Source organism: Hipposideros armiger, unplaced genomic scaffold (assembly GCF_001890085.2).
Source record: "Hipposideros armiger isolate ML-2016 unplaced genomic scaffold, ASM189008v1 scaffold_107, whole genome shotgun sequence".
NCBI lineage: Eukaryota > Metazoa > Chordata > Mammalia > Chiroptera > Hipposideridae > Hipposideros > Hipposideros armiger.
The window spans coordinates 693,520-710,701 of NW_017731457.1; the positions used below are offsets into that span (position 1 = coordinate 693,520).

General features: G+C 40.3%; 1 protein-coding gene across 4 annotated transcripts in view; it reads left to right on the forward strand.

Annotated features, from left to right (window-relative positions):
- LOC109385016 (general transcription factor II-I repeat domain-containing protein 2) overlaps nt 1-14,359 on the forward strand; it is a 394,301-nt gene extending 379,942 nt beyond the window's left edge. For 3 of the 4 annotated variants that reach the window (XM_019646848.1, XM_019646850.1, XM_019646851.1), the window contains 7 exons: nt 263-319; nt 4,451-4,513; nt 8,816-8,893; nt 9,799-9,882; nt 10,377-10,560; nt 10,911-10,939; nt 12,453-14,359. In XM_019646848.1, the coding sequence (XP_019502393.1) occupies nt 263-319; nt 4,451-4,513; nt 8,816-8,893; nt 9,799-9,882; nt 10,377-10,560; nt 10,911-10,939; nt 12,453-14,053 (2,096 nt within the window). In that variant the 3' untranslated portion in view covers nt 14,054-14,359. The remainder of the gene's footprint in view (nt 1-262; nt 320-4,450; nt 4,514-8,815; nt 8,894-9,798; nt 9,883-10,376; nt 10,561-10,910; nt 10,940-12,452) is intronic. The other variant, XM_019646849.1, reaches the window with a different exon arrangement.
- Nucleotides 14,360-17,182: the final 2,823 nt, after the last annotated feature.

Sequence of the window (17,182 nt, forward strand, 5' to 3'; positions counted from 1 at the left end):
ACTGTTGGTGCTGGGGGATGGGCATATGGCTTTATTATACCATCTCTACTTTTGTATGTTTGAAATTTTTCCATAGTACAAATAAAAGAACAAAGAAAAAACAGAAAGAAAGGATCATATGTGCAAATTTGATTTCAAGGAGTCGGAAGTATTTCATATACATTCCTGGATGGGTCGTGAATTGTTTGCATTGTTTTAAATGATTTCTTTTTTAAAAATTTGTATTTCTACCTTTTTTACATATTGTCTGCTTTCCTTTCAGAAAGCCATCATTCTTCTGCGATCAGTGAAGTAATAGAAATGGAATTACCAATGGAAGGTTAGAAAAATGAGGCATATTATTTATTTGTTTGTTTTCATTTACAATATTTTACGGAGAACACACTCTTTGAAACACATGTGTTTAAAAATAAAGAAGGGGACTTCCTGGCATGCTTCCTTAAAAAACTGACTGAGTCCTGGTCCTACTATGTAACATTAAGAACTATCACTCCCTTAGTTTCCTGATCTGTGATTCTGCTTAAAGCATCTGGGTGTAGAAGTGATGAGAAAACTTAGCACTGCTGCCATTTGTTACTTTATTTCATTGTGTCTCCTTGATAGGCATGCCAAAATTCCTTTGAACAGAGTTGAAGGGCACTTTAGGAAATTCTTGAATTAGAACTAAAATTTAATAATACTTCCCTTTATTTGTGTATAAATCTTGAGCATTATATTTAAGGCCTGAACCCTTAAAGTGGTTTATACATGTCCATCAACATTAACAAAGAAACTTCCTCACCAAACCATGGAACATCTTTGTCAGTTTATAGGCAAGATGATCGTGCTTTTTGGAACTGTATCTATATCTTAGTATCAAAATGATTTGTATTTTTTCTCAAAGTCAAAATTGTTCTCCAGGAAACTGATTTGCAGTCATTTTAACAGCTTCTCTGACTTGGGGGTGTCTGGACTTCTTCATGGTGGAGGATGGTTCCGACGGCCCTTGAGCAGTTTGTCCAATTCTCTGACCTAAAATAATCTGATAGATTTTGCCAGAGAATATTTAACTTCAGTTTATTTTTCTAAATTATATATATTTTATTGTGGTAAAAAACAAAACAAAACAAAAAAAACACAACATATATTGGGTTGTAGGAAAAGTCATGACACATGTTTGCAACAGATGGCACTAGTTCATTTTTGGAAGTACTAGAGGCATTCGCATCTATGTTATTGCTATGTCATTTGACAGCTGACAGTTCTAGCTCCATTCTAAAAAAAATTGAGCAATTTGGTTGAGTTTTGGAGATTTTACAACAAGTTGAAGATGGAAGACCAAACTGTGCATTTTTGCCATATTCTACTGTTTACTTCCATAAAGGGAAGAACGTGCATCAAGCTTGTGAAAAGTTGCATAAAGTTTATGGTGACAATGCTCTACAAGAACGTCAGTGCCAACGATGGTTCACGAAATTCCATGCTGGTGATTTTGATCTCAACAACACTCCTCAGTTAGGGAGGCCCACCGACGTTGATGACGACAAAATAAAGGCATCAATCGAGTCAAACCCACATTACACAACACGAGATATTGCAGAAACATTGAACATCCATCATCCAAGTGTTCACGACCACCTGAAGAAGCTGGGATACATAAGCAAGCTCGATATTTGGGTTCCGCATGAACTCAAAGAAGTTCATTTGATGGCGCATATAAACATCTGCAATATGCTCATTAAATGTGAGGAAAACGATCTTTTTTTGAAGCAACTGATAACTGGTGATGAGAAGTGGATTGTTTACAACAATGTGGTGTGCAAACGGTCTTGGTCCCGAGGTGATGATTCACCTCAAATGACATCGAAAGCAGACATTCATCAGAGGAAGGTTATGCTCTCAATGTGGTGGGATTTTAAAGGTGTCATGTTTTTCGAGCTCCTACCAAGGAACCAAACAATCAGTTTGAATGTGAACTGTTGGCAATTGGATAGTTTGAACGAATCCATCATCCAGAAATGTCCAGAGCTTGTTAATTGTAAAGGAGCTGTGTTCCATCGCAGCAACGCGAGACCATACACAAGTTTGATCACCCGTCAAAAATTATTGGAGCTTGGATGGGATGTGTTGCCACACCCACCATACTCGCTTGACCTTGCACCATCAGACTTCAACTTGTTTTGCTCTTTTCAAAACTCCTTGCGTGGTATAATGTTCAATTCAGATAAAGCTGTAAATCAGCACCTTGTTCAGTTTTTTGCAAATAAAGACAGGTCCTTCTATGAACGAGGAATTATGAAGCTCACTGAAAGATGGCAAAAGGTTATCTAACAAAATGGGTAATATATCATTGATTGACCTTTGTTCTTTCTATAAATAAATGACCTTTGAAAAACATAGACAAAATATGTCATGACTTTTCCGACAACCCAATAGTGTAATTCACCATCCTAACCTTTAAGTGTGCAGTTCAGTACTAGCTGAGTCCTAAGTGTTACGTATATTCACACTGATGTGAAACAGATCCTCAGAACTTTTTCATCTTGCAGATCTATCCCCATTAAACAGCTCCTTTTCCCAGCCTCAGTAGCCCCATTTTATTTTCGGTCTACTCCAGATGCCTCATATAAGTGGAATCATACAGTATTTGTCTTTTTGTGACTGGTTTATTTTACTGAGCATAGTGCTCTCAGGGTTCATGCATGTTGTGGTATGTGACAGGATTCTTTATTTGTTTGTTTTCTTTTTCTTCAGTGCCATCTCTGACCTCTGGGTGTGAGGGAGGACAGTTATTTTGAATTCAGTTGAAATCTGTTTCTCCCTTACATTGTTTTACTTCCCTTTTTAAAACCTGTTAAGATACTGTTTTTTTAATGGATAGGTAGTATTTTAGAAACAACAAAACCTACGTAGGAAACAGTTGTAGAATTGGTATTGAGTGAAAGTCAGAAAAGATTTCATTGGATTTTGGTCTTTGAATTACTTTATTTCTGAAGATATTTTAATCATCACACTGTAGTGGGAAGCCCATTTACAACACAGCTGAGTTAGTTTGATTTCTTTTTTTTACTTTTTATTTTGAAATAATTATAGATTCCCAAGAAGCTGCAAGAATAGCACAGAAAGGTCCTATGTACCGTCATACATTTTTTTCCCAAAGGTTACATCTTATATAACGATAGTACGATATCAAAACAGCTAAATTAGTTTTGAGTTCTAGTCCCTTTTTTTTTTTTTGATGGGATTAGTTTTTGTTTTGGTTTTTAAGATTTTTATTGAGGAATTGGGATAGGAACAGTGCTGGAGAATTGGGGGAAGAGGAACAGACAAGTTGCTGTCCTTTTGTTCTTCAGTCTAGTTGTGGAGGACGTTGCTTCACTGGCCCAAGTTGGCACCATCATTGCGCTCTTCCCGGGCGAGGCACATCAGTCGCCGGCTTCTGGATGGCCACTCACTGCGGCTGCTGGCTGCTCACGCTGGCTGCTGGCTACATACGGTAGCCCATGGCAACCCACTGCAGCTGCAGCCTACGCTGTGGCCGGCGACTCACAGCAGCCCAGCTCCAGGTTGAGCTGTTGTTCAGCATCTTAGCTGTAGAGGGCAGTGTCACTGGCCCTCATATGTGGGATCTGAACCAGGGCCCTCTGGTGTCCCAAGCCAGCTCTTAACCATCGCACCACTCGGCAGGCCCGTCCTTCCTTTTTTTTTTACTAGCAATTAATGTAAGCTTTGCCAAATCTTTCTAAGATGAACCAGGGTTAAATGAGATAATCTAGCTAGGCTTTTGTCCTTTTGTGGAACTTAATGTACAGAGGGTGCCAAAAAAATGTGTACACATTTTAAGAAAGAAAAACACTATTAAAAATGTAATACTCAACATATACCAATAACAAAAGATGAATACAAGTCACATTTGACTTCTGCAATTACAAGAGGTGCTCAAAGTGGTTACCTTCAGTGTCCAGACACTTCTGATTGTGGTGAACTACTTGCTTGAGCAACATTGACCAGTGTCTACATGCATACATTTTTGGGGGACCCCTGGTATATGTCATAATGCTCGCCCGCCAGAAAACTCGATTATGCTTCCATATAATAACAGACTGTGAACCCCAGGGGTCTGCTGGCAGGATAAGAGGGAACTATTAACCAAAGCAAACGGCTTTTTTTTATCCTAGTAATTCCTGATGACAACAAGAAAACACTATGACCACATGATGTGGGTAACTCCATATTACTTGATAATATCTGAAAATTGCTTAGCTCTCCTTATCCCTTATAAAATTATCCCTTATTATCCTATTATCCCTTTTAAAATTAAAATTACTTTATCCTTATACTTACATGTTTACTAAGTATGAAATGTATTTAAAATGCCAGGATAAGCTACGTTTTTCGTAGAGGAGCAGTAAGATGTTGGAACATGAGAATACCTAATAATGAATGTCATTTTAGAAATTTTTTTTTCAAGATTCTACTCAGCTTGTCCCTTCAGAAACGTGTGAGGACCCTGAAGCAGAGGTGAAAATTGAAGGTCAGTTGCCAAAAGCCTCGTCACATTCACTCTGCTAAGTACAGTTTTCATTTCTCCTTAAAGGATTATTGTGGGGACAAGACTGAAGTCAATGTTTGTGTGTGGATGACCAGAGCAGCCTGTGTTCCCCAGTACCCAGTGCCCTAGGCATTTCAGACAACTAATTAGGCCATGCAGATTAGCCCTGAGCCACCAGGGACCAAACTGTGCCCTGTGCTTGTGAGGAACAAATAAAGGGGGGGGGGCACGGACTTGTTCACTCAGAAACGTATTCCCAGAATCAGTGAGCTCAGTTTAAGTTCCAATATCTAAAGGAAGTTCAAAGTGTGATTTTAAAAAGATTTATTTTTTCTGATCCACTACGTAGGGTTGTTTTCTGTACAATACAAACTGATGCATAATCTGTTTGGGATTTTTTTGTTCATATGTTTGTTTAAAAACTACATCCAATAGTTAGAAACATATTCTAAGGATATTATTTACAATTAAAAGTTTTTTAAAATATTTTTGATTTTTCATAGAAATGAATGAGACTTTATCCTGGAATTTGTGGATTTTCATTCCTCAATGTTAAAAGAATGTGCCTGTTTTCTTTCATTGTGATCCATTTAGTAATCTGCTAAAAAAATGTTTTTATCTCTGCTTCTGGAATATGAGCACTCCATAGTATCTTCCTAATATGAGAAGTTCTTTTATTTTATGATTTTAATAATGTTATGAAGTCTCAGAATTAATGTTATGAGGTACATAATTTATCCTAGCATTTAATAAAATCTCACTCGTCTGAACCGGTGACTTTGACTTAGTAAATCTGTATTATAAAATAGCATTAAATAATTGCAGTTTGTCATTTTTTTCATCAGAAACATGATTTAACGAGAAGACAGTAGTAGTTGGGTAATAGTAAATGAACTACACAAATTATGCTTTTAAAATAAATATTTATCCCCTCGAAGTTGTACTTACTTTTTTTTCTCTGAATGAGTTCTTTTTACTTAGAGATAACATTACTTCACTTGAAACATCACAGGGTCTGAGCTGGTTTGCCATGACTGGAGGAATTTTGAGATTGAATGAATGTTCCCACCCTGATTTGATTCTCCTGTTCTACTTCATTTATTTGAATTCTAAACATGGTTTCATCAAGTTGATTGTTTTAGGGGGGAAAAACCCTTTCTCATCATTATTTATAACAGAGAAAAGGAGGGTGCATTCTAAGTGCCCAACAGTTAGAGAATGGGCCGTGGTGATCCATTTGGAAAAATGCTCACAGTACATTCAGTGAGAAACAAAACTGTCTAGCTCAAGACAAGTTATACAGGAAACAGAGAAGGACCCAAAGAAATCGCAATGTATAGTATGATCTCAGTCTTTTTAGAAAAATTATTAGATAGAAAGGAAAAAGAAGAAAATACAAAAAAAAAAAAAAGAAACTATACCAACAGTATTGGTCTTATGCAGGATTTTACTTGTCTTCCTTCTACTTTCAGTACTTCCCTAATTCTCCACAGTAAGCGTATATATCTTACTTAATTAAGCATTAAGGGGGAAAATTCAGGTGTCGATTGCATCTGTGCGAATGGACAGCCTTTCAGCCCTGCTTTAGCCCTGACAGCTTTACTGGGAATTATGTGTGATGCTGTCAGGGTAACCGAGCCCAGAGGAAGTGCTTCTAGTCCTGAGACAATGTCCCTGACCAACAGATGAATTTCCCACTAGTGAGGATGGATTTGTGCCAATTTGTCTGTACTTGAAATCAGGGAGGCTGGGTAGGTTTATTGATGAAGTATGATATTTACATGGCCCAGTTTCAGAGTCATCAGAGGGCATCAGTGTGGCTTCAGGTTCCACCATTCTGAGCCATACATATGGTGAGATTTTTTTTCTCCCTTAAAATTCCACAATAGAAAACCTTTAAATTGCTTTTTAAAAGTTTTGAGGTAAAATTAACATAAAATTAACCATTTTAGAGTGAACGATTCAGTGGCATATAGTACATTCACAGTGTTACACAACCATCATTGTCATCTCCCCAAAAGAAATCTCCCCCTCCCCGCCCCCACTCCACTAGCCCTGACAACCAGCAATTTACTTTCTGTCTCTATGGACCCACCTATTCTACATACTTTATATAGATGGAATTATATAGTATGTGACCTTTTGTGTCTGGCTTCTTTCACTTAAAATCTTCAAGGTTCATCCGTGTTATAGCATATGTCAAAACTTTCTTCCTTTTTAAGTTTGAATAATATTCCATTCTGTGTATAAATCACAGTTTATTCTTCCATTGATGTTGATGGTCACTTGGGTTGTTTCCTTGTACATTTAAGACTATAAAGAGAAGAATTTGACATTAGAATCAAAGCCCAGCAGTGATTTGAGTGCCAGAAATGTTCTTCACAGCAGCCTCTCTGCTGAGCTGCTGTCTTGTGGGGCATCGCAATTGTACAGGAAGTGGAGGCCGAATCACCCTTTTGTTCTGGATAACAGTTTTTTAAAGAATTAAAGAATTAGCCATAAATTATTTGGTAAATAAGTTAGCCACTAACGAGGACACATCTAGCAAAGGACTCAAGCTTCTGGAAGTCCATCTGTGGGAGTGTTCTTGTCCTTCATCTGTTAAAGATTATTATGATGGCTCAGAAAATAGGAGCGGCTTCAAATTAGCTTATAAGGTAATTGAGCAGTCAGCTCAAAAAGAGTCATTGTTCACGTAAAGTGAGAATTTTAGAGGAGTTAAAACTTAGGCCCATTAGTGAAAAATCCCATCCATTTATTTGAAATGTGCAGGGTCATTAAAATGGATTAATGCCAATTTATGCATTGATTATAATTGGATTTTGATCAATTTTTAAATTTTGCTTGGTGTGTTTTGTGACAGATTTTAGTGTTTTGAGGAGTCAGTTTTAATGATAAAACATTAGCACTTCATCAGAACGTAAGGCCTCATCTTTTGGCATTCTGTTTCTGTTTGGCTCTGAGTTTTTGGAGGCTCGATGATGTTAAGTTCCCTGAAAGACTTCTCTTATTCCAAGGTGATGATGGGAGCTCACCGTAGTTTCATTAAGTAATCCCTTAATGTCGAACCTGACTGTTAAGAATCAGACCTTCAGGATTATTAGATTTATCAGAAAAATGAGTAATTTTGAGGATAACAGCAGCAAATTTTCCCACGTTTTCTCCAAAAATCCTGTGTTTGAAGCAGCAGGAACACTGCAGAAAAACCTGACGGCTTTTATTGCTGGTGTGGCTCCTGTGTCTCTCTGAGGTCTTGTTGTTCAGATGCAGAATCTCCAATGACCAAATGATTCATCATTCACATGACATGACACGTGGACTGAGCTTTGAGTTTCTGGGAAAGTACTAGACAGGCTCATTTACATTTCTTACCTAGAACTTAAGTGAATGTTGTGTTTGTCATTTGGCCAAAAAACATGATAATGTCAACTCTGTTTTTACTTTTTTTTTCAATTGGGGAATTGGGAGATGGGAACAGACAAGTTGCTGTCGTTTTGTTCTTCAATCTAGTTGTGGAGGACGTTGCTTCATTGGCCCAAGTTGGCACCATCATTGTGCTCTTCCCGGGCGAGGCACATTAGTCGCCGGCTTCTGGATGGCCACTCACTGCGGCTGCTGGCCGCTCACGCTGGCTGCTGGCTACACACGGTAGCCCATGGCAACGCACTGCAGCAGGGGCTGCAGCCTATGCCATCGCTGGCGACTCACGGCAGCCCAGCTCCAGGTTGAGCTGTTGTTCAACATCTTAGCTGTAGAGGGCAGTGTCACTGGCCCTCATATGTGGGATCCGAACTGGGGCCCTCTGACACCCCAAGCCAGCTCTTAACCATCGCGCCACTCGGCCGGCTCATGCTTTTACTATTTAACCCTGTCTGAGCCTTTCCATGACTATGTTAAATCGTTTTTCATAGGATATCTGTCTGCTACTTAAATGTCCTCCCCGGCACATTTATATGTATTATTCCCTTTTTCCCCCTTTAAACTGAGAATAACAACAAATGAAATATGCTTTTAAGCACCCTTCTTTTAAAATTTAATTAGACTGAAGTATTGGGGCTACATACTAAATAAAAGCAATTGCACCCTTTCCCCTTTTGACATCACCAATACATTGCAGGGACTCAAATATTAATTGATGCCAAGCCATCTTGTTACCCTACAGTTAAGTGTTCTCTGGATTTAGAAAATCCATTACGGGCTTCTGATCAAAGTGGCACTTTGATGTTTTTAAAAGAGAATTGGCTTAATTTTCTATAAGTTCTGAATTTCAATTTCTGTTTTAAGGAAACACAAACTCATCCAGTATTACAAGTTCTGCAGCAGGTGTTGAAGATCTTAACATCATTCAGGTGACAGTTCCAGGTATGGAAGTTTATCTGGCTTTATCATAATTTATATTTTTTATTTTGTTATGTTTTAACCATTTTATGACATATGTTCATCTCTTGGAGTTATTATTTTCTGCTTAGTTCATGCTGTCAACAAAGGAATGACAATTCAGGAATATCAAATATGCTGCAGATTGCCACACACCAAATATCTTGCTTATATCAAACATTGTTAATCAGATATATTGCTTCTCCCAGCCATGCTCTGGAATTACCTGGAAAATACACCTCAGGGCAGGCAACTCCAGGCACCAGCTACTATTGAATTGGAATTGGCCACAGAAGTTAAATTTATTTGCTGCCCATCAAATAATCTTTTCGGGATAAGTCTATGTGAAATATATCTGGAGAAATACAACAGAATCTAATAACATAGTTCCTCCAGGGAAGGAAACTAAGAGCTGAGATAGGGATGGGAGAGAGACATTTCCTTTGTACTATTTTATATCTCTTGAATTTTGAACCATGTATTTGCTTATTCAAAATTAAATTAAATAAAAATTTTAAGTATAAAAAAAATACTTTCTTCTAATCTTAATGCATCTTATTCCTTTTACATGTCATATTGCATTGGCTAGAATTTCTATTATAATGTTGAAGAGTAGAGGTGAAAGTGGACATCCTTGTCTTACATGATATTGAAAATGTTTCCAAAAGTTGTATGTAGCATGTTTATATGGAGTTATAATTAGGAAAATTCTGTACCATCTGTAACGGCTTCCACTTGCAAATTTCTAAAATGCTTAATTTTTACTAAAACTAAACTGAATAAGCCTGGGGAAGTGCTTTTTTTATATGCTAACAAGCATTTCCCCATAGCTTTCTTGGGGGCAAGTATATTGATAACCCTAGTTTGCTTATTTGTTTCATTATTTTTAGATAATGAGAAGGAAAGATTGTCAAGCATTGAAAAGATAAAACAACTAAGAGAACAAGTCAATGACCTCTTTAGCCGAAAATTTGGTAAGTGTTTATATCATTACATATCCAACAGTTATATATATGAAATATTTCTTTTTAATTGAATACTTTATCTAAGAAACTGATCTTTCTGTGAAGGAGCTATGATCAAAATCAGTGTGTATTTTTACTGAGAAGCTTTTACATGGAAATAATAATAATAGCAGCTATGTTTGATTAACTGAGTTCTTACCATGGCTAAGCATTGTTTTTAGTGCTCAACATGTGATTAATCCTAACAAAAACCTTTTTCAGTAGATATTATAATAATCCCTATTTAATGGAAGAGAAACTGAGTCTGCTATACTACCCACTGCCAATTTCAAAATCAAATTTTTCATGCATCATAGTATTACGGGAAATTAAAGTAATAATGGCTGATTACCAGTGTTGTCACTTGATATGAGTGATTTTTAAATCCTGACATTAAAGATAAAGCACGGTTTGGGAAAAGTAAATGACAAACACAACTATTTTTTGGCTTTGTCTCATCACAGGTGAAGCCATTGGAGTGGATTTCCCCGTGAAAGTTCCCTACAGGAAAATCACATTCAACCCCGGCTGTGTGGTCATTGACGGTATGCCCCCAGGGGTAGTATTCAAAGCCCCTGGTTACCTGGAAATCAGCTCCATGAGAAGGATCTTGGATGCTGCAGAATTTATCAAATTCACCGTCATTAGGTAAGTGAGAGTTCCCCGCTTGGTCATGAGCATGAACCTGCAGATAGTAACTTGCCCTAAGTGGACGAGGGGCAGCACAGGGACTTTCTCCCCAGGAGATGGGTGGTGAGTGGGTCCCTGCAGTCAGCTGCTATGCCAGGCTGCCTCTCACACTCATTGTATCGTATTTGCTTCTGCTAGCTGTGTGTCCCTGTTCCTATTTCTTGGTGATCATGGGCAGCCTGTCTCATTTTATCTCCCATGGTACCTAGCATAGAGTTGATACTCATAAAAGTTTGTCAGATAGAACTAAATGGACAAGAAAGGAAAAACGAACATTGTTGCATTCACCAATGTCTCTTTCTCTTCAGACCACTTCCCGGCCTTGAGCTTAGCAATGGTGAGTATTTGGGGTGGTGAGACCATTCTAACACCCACGGTGCAGTGTCAAGTGTCTTCGTGGGCACTCACCACAGGGTCCATGCTTCATGAGCCTTAGAACAAAGCATGCTGCTCTTTACATGTATTTTATTTTTCCTGATTATTCCAAAGTCTTTTAATTCTGTTCATTGAGTTTTATTAGCTGGACATTTTTTCTCATACCTCAGTTTGATGGAGCTCGCCCCACATCAAACTGTGTGTGACGTGTGACGAAGCACACTCTTACTCAAGAGCCCTTTATCGTGGGGTCTCTTATCCTAATACTGAACTACTCCATCTCATTTGGTAGATAGTGCCTGCCTGGCCACCTCAGCCTCACCCCCCTATCCCCAAACTCCCACAGTTCAGAAACAAAGGGGGTACCACCTGGCACAACAGGTGCTCCCAGAACTCTCCCACCCCCAATTCTGAGGTTGACTTCTATTCTGACTGAACAATGCCCCAGCCACTCTGCAGGTTAAATATTTTTAATGTCTCCCCAAAAGTCTTTGCAAGCAAGTCAATATCCTATAGGATGGGTGAGGCAGCTGTAGATGTTCTCAAGGGCTTTTGGAACCTAAAGCATTCTTTTCAAACGCTCAGTTATTACTCCTAAATCCATCTGGTTGCTAAATGAATTTTTACATTTTTAACAGCTTTATTGAGGCATAATTTACATGCCAGAAAATTCACTTGTGTAGACTGTACACAATTCAGTGGGTTTTAGTAAGTTTATGGAGTTGTACAACTATCACCACAATCTAATATTAGAACATTTCCATCACCCCCAAAAAGATTCCTCTCACCCGTTTTCAGTCTTTGCCTGTTCCCATCCCCAGCCCCAGGCAACCACTAAATTACTTTCTGTCTCTGCCTACATTTTCTTAAAGTGAATTTTTATGTCTGTGTTCTCTCAAAATAAAGCTTACCTGCATCGTGGCTAGTTTCTTTAAATTGAAAATAAGTAAGTTCTGTGGCTATCACCAATGTCCTCTGTGACTCACAGCAGGTAAATTACACACCTTCTGTGCTTGTTTCCTTCTTTGATTTCAAAGTTCTCTTGAGAATCAAATGAAAAAACATGTTGAATTACAAATATACATTCAAATTATTCCTGTTTAAACCAGATGTGGCAAACCGAGCTATTTGTTGAACCTCACCAAAAATGTCTTTTGTATTGCTCAGATACCTTTTAAAAAGGGGAATTAGTGGCCAACATTAAAAAACCAAGGACTTTTTCCTGAATATCAATTTCCAAGTTTTATTTAGAAATCTGAAGACCTGGCCTCGAAGGCCACGTTCTGTGTTGCAGCATTGTGCTGAAGCTGAGTGCCAGCCATCCCTCTCTGCAGGGGTGGGTTCCTCTCCAATTAACCACGCCCCCCAGCCTCTATCTGTCCCATTTATCATCATGCTTTTGCTGCTGCTGTTTTTCTAATAGTGGAGTTAAGAGAAAGGTGAAATATTTCTTGTCTCCATGTCTCTATCAAAAGTGGGAAAAAGGAAGATAGACCAAGAGGGCCGTGTATTTCAAGAAAAGTGGGAGAGAGCATATTTCTTTGTGGAAGTGCAGAATATTCCTACGTGTTTAATATGCAAACAGAGCATGTCCGTGTCAAAAGAATACAACCTAAGACGCCATTATCAAACCAACCACAGTAAGCACTTTGACCAGTACACTGAGAAGATGCGTGACGAGAAGCTTCACGAGCTGAAAAAAGGACTCAGAAAGTATCTCTTAGGGTCATCAGAAATTGTGTGTCCTGAGCAAAAACAAGTGTTTGCAAATGTGAGTCCCAAAGAAAATGCTGCCACACAGCCTGTGGAAGATGTGACTGGGAACTTATGGGAGAAGTTACGTGAAAAAATCAAATCATTTGTGGCATATTCTATTGCAATTGATGAGATCACAGATATAAATAATACCACCCAGTTGGCCATATTCATCCGTGGTGTTGATGAGAATTTTGATGTTTCCGAAGAACTTTTGGATACGGTGCCCATGACAGGTACGAAATCTGGAAGTGAGATATTTTTGCGTGTTGAGAAAAGTCTTAAAAAGTTTAATATTGTCTGGTCGAAATTAGTAAGCGTGGCCTCAACGGGCACTCCTGCAATGGTAGATGGGAACGACGGACTTGTTACAAAACTTAAGTCCAAGGTGGCAATGGTTTGCAAGGACTCAGATCTGAAGTCAGTTTGCTGCATTATTCACCCAGAATCACTTTGTGCTCAAAAGTTAAAGATGGACCACGTCATGAATGTGGTCGTTAATTCCGTGAACTGGATATGCTCCCGTGGACTGAACCACAGCGAGTTCACAACTTTGCTTTATGAACTGGACAGCCAATATGGCAGCCTTCTGTACTACACAGAGATCAAGTGGCTCAGTCGCGGGCTGGTGCTGAAGAGGTTTTTTGAATCGTTGGAAGAAATTGATTCCTTTATGTCATCCAGAGGAAAGCCCCTGCCTCAGCTGAGTTCTCAAGACTGGATCAAAGACTTGGCCTTCTTGGTCGATATGACAATGCATCTGAACACTTTGAACCTCTCTCTCCAAGGGCATTCACAAATCGTTACGCAAATGTACGACTTGATTCGGGCGTTTCTGGTGAAACTGTGCCTTTGGGAAACTCATTTGGCCAGGAACAATCTGGCTCACTTTCCCACACTGAAATCGGTTTCCAGAAATGAAAGCGATGGCCTGAACTACATCCCCAAAATCGCAGAATTAAAGACTGAATTCCAGAAACGGTTGTCTGATTTCAAACTCTATGAGAGTGAACTGACCCTGTTCAGCTCCCCTTTCTCCATGAAGATTGAGAGTGTTCCTGAAGTGCTGCAGATGGAGGTTATTGATCTGCAGTGCAACACAGTACTGAAAGCCAAGTACGACAAGGTGGGAATACCAGAATTCTACAAATACCTCTGGAGTAGCTACCCGAAATATAAAAACCATTGTGCGAAGATTCTCTCCATGTTCGGGAGCACCTACATTTGTGAACAGCTGTTTTCCATTATGAAACTGAGTAAAACGAAATACTGCTCCCAATTAAAGGACTCACAGTGGGACTCTGTACTCCAGATCACGTGATGAACACGCTGCAGGCAACACCCCACGGAGATAAGATTAGAATCCTCTAGGCCCCAGGGATTGTGAGAAGGGAAAGTGAATTATTAACGATTTCTGTTTTTCAGGGGGTTTTCCACTATGACGCGTAAATATAATTTGCAGCATCATACCTGTTTGTATGACATTTTATGCTTCACTGTAGTCCAGTAAAAATCAAGAAGGTTTTCTTGTATTTCTAGTAGCTGGCTTTTCTTATGTCTGGCCTGTGTCACTCATTCACATACTTGCTTGACCCCTGTAGGCACTGGGGCTCACATCTCGAGGTTTAAATCAATCAACAGAGAACAGAGGGAGATAAACAAATGTGTGTATTCATTGAGGGGCACATATGCACACACGTTTATCTCCCCCTCTTTCTCATGCTGTCCCTGTGACCTAACATGATGCCAAGTTTAAGGAGAGTCGATTGGAGACATACTGACAGACTGTAGTATTCCTGTGTTATCAGCTTCTGCATCCACAAGATCCCAGAAAGATAGGACTTAAAATGGAAAACCCCAAAACAAATAACATTTGCATTGAAAAGGCAAAAAACGTTGATGGAGATTTGGAGATTTTTTTTTACTTTATTTTAAAATAATTTCAAATTTACAGAAAAGTTAAAGAAATCAAAATAATATGAAGAACATTTATATGCCTTTTAGCCAGATTCTCCTATTGTAACCTTTTACCCATTTTATCGTTTGTTTGCTTTCTCTCCCTCTTGCTTAAATGAGTGTGCATTTGTGTACAACATTGCCTAAATGAATGAGTATCTATAATGTGTATATAAACATCATATGTGCATATTTTTTTTCTGCACCATTTGAGGGAAAGTTACATACATCAGGGCCAGCCAAGTAGTGTGTTGGTTAAGAGTTGGCTTGGGACCCGAGCTCTGAGCAGCAGGACCCCAGTTCAGATCCCACATGAGGGCCAGTGACACTGTGCCCTCTACAGCTAAGATGGTGAACAACAGCTCGACCTGGAGCTGGGCTGCTGTGAGTCGTCAGCAACGGCGTAGGCTGCAGCCCCTGCTGCAGTGGGCTGCTGTGAGCTATCGTGAGTGGCTGGCAGCCGGTTTGAGCTGCCAGAAGCCGCTTTGAGCAGCCGTCCATTGGCCGGCGAGTGACTGCCTCAGCCAGGAAGAGCACAATGATAATACCAACAGGGGCCAGTGAAGCGACATCCTCCACAGCTAGACTGAAGAACAAAAGGACAGCAACTTGTCTGTTCCCCTTCCCCAATTCCCCACGCTGTTCCCCTCCCCCAATTCCCCAATAAAATCTTAAAAAAGAAAAAAAAGTTACATACATCATTTAAACCTAGCTTATTAAAAACTAAAGTATTTTCTAAGAATAGGGATATTCTACATTATCAGGATTTAGTCACCAATTCCAGTAAAGCGGACATTGACGCAATGCTTTCATCTAGTTTACTGTAAATACTCCAGTTTTGTCAGTTGACACAATTATGTCCTTTCCTTCATAGCATTTTCCCCCTGGAGGGTTGCGTTTGAAAGCATATGTATATACAGGTATATGTATATGTATAAATATGTATGTGTATAGGTGTAGGTATGCATTTATATGTGTTCTCAGTCTCTATTCATCACTGGAATTAGTGACCCAAAATTGTGAATGAAAGAATTAATCTGACTAGGGTGCAAAAAGGCTGAGGATTCTGACCCAATGACCCATTTAAGAAGCAATGGAGAGGAAAGCTTTGATAAAAGTGAAGGGAGGTTGCAGGTGGGAGACCAGCCTCCAGGTGGTTACCTGCACAAGGCACCCAGCCCCAGCTGGAGCCTGAACACATGTCCTCAGACACAGGGGACATGACCCAACCCCAGCAGTTCCTGTCATTGAGAAGCTGACTACAGGTACACCTGGGTCCCACTAGCTCAGAGGCTCACTTCCTGGGGAAGGGATGCAGGATGGACTGGTTTACAATGAGGACTAGCTCCTGGTGCACCAGAGCAGATGTGGACCCCGAATAACCAGACTTGCCTGGAACTCCCAGCGCTCTTGGAATTGGGATCTCACGTAATCTTCAAACAACCTGGCATGCCTGGCAGGAAAAGATCAGTCTCCTCATTTTATAGACAGGCATCTGAGGCTCAGCATGGTTGAGTGGCCTGCCCCAGACCACACGTCCAGTAGAGGAATCTTCAGGATTCAAACCCAGGTCCGTGGATTCCATGTTCTTCCTTTTCTAAGTAGCCACTGTGCCTATCATGGAGACCTTGCAGGTGCCTGTTGTACAGCCTCAGTTCATCGTCTGTCATGTGTGTGTCACCCTGGTGGTTAGCCCATTGGTGACAGGGAAGGGACAGCAGGGTTCAGCCTGGGCTGCCTTCAGTTAATGGGACCATTCATGGGGTGCTTTGACTCAACTCCTGAGGCCCCTAGTTTCCTTCTTTACCATTTGTTGGGACCAGGGTGGCTTGACCAGCACTGTCACTTGTGTGACTGAGCCAAGACTGGGAGAAATGACGGAATGAGTGGGATGGTTTTCAGTAGTCATGGTGATGTGGTGTCTGCAAATGGGAGCACTTAGGAGTGACGTGGTCACAGAGATGGGCAGAGGCCCAGCCCAGGAGCTGGGGGCTGGATTTGGTGGGTTCCTGTCAGTTCCTGGGGCAGGGGTTACACTGCCTCTGTCCCAAGGCCCTGTCTTCCCATCCAGGATGGGCAGAGGAAAGAGGGGATCACTCCAACACAGGACCCGGAAGCGGGGGACTGTGGAGAGCTCTGGAAGCCAGGCCATATCACACTTCCTACTCTGAGCTTCCCTCAGCCACCGCACAGCCCACCAGGACTGATGCACAGATCATGAGCTCTGCGGTGTCGGGATAATGTAGTGGGTCCAGCAGGGGTTTGGAATCACTTGGAAACGGCTGGATCCACCTCCCAGTTCTGCCACCTACTTGCCCTGTTAAACAACACCTCCATTTTCTGAGCCTTGGTTTCCTCATCTGTAAAATACCTACCTGATGGGGTTGTTCTCAGAGCTAGAAACAATGTAAAGAGCCCAGCACCATGCTTGGACTCAAGAAGACTGGCTGCACAGATAGTGCAGGCCTAGCTCAGACCTCCCTGGTGCCTACAG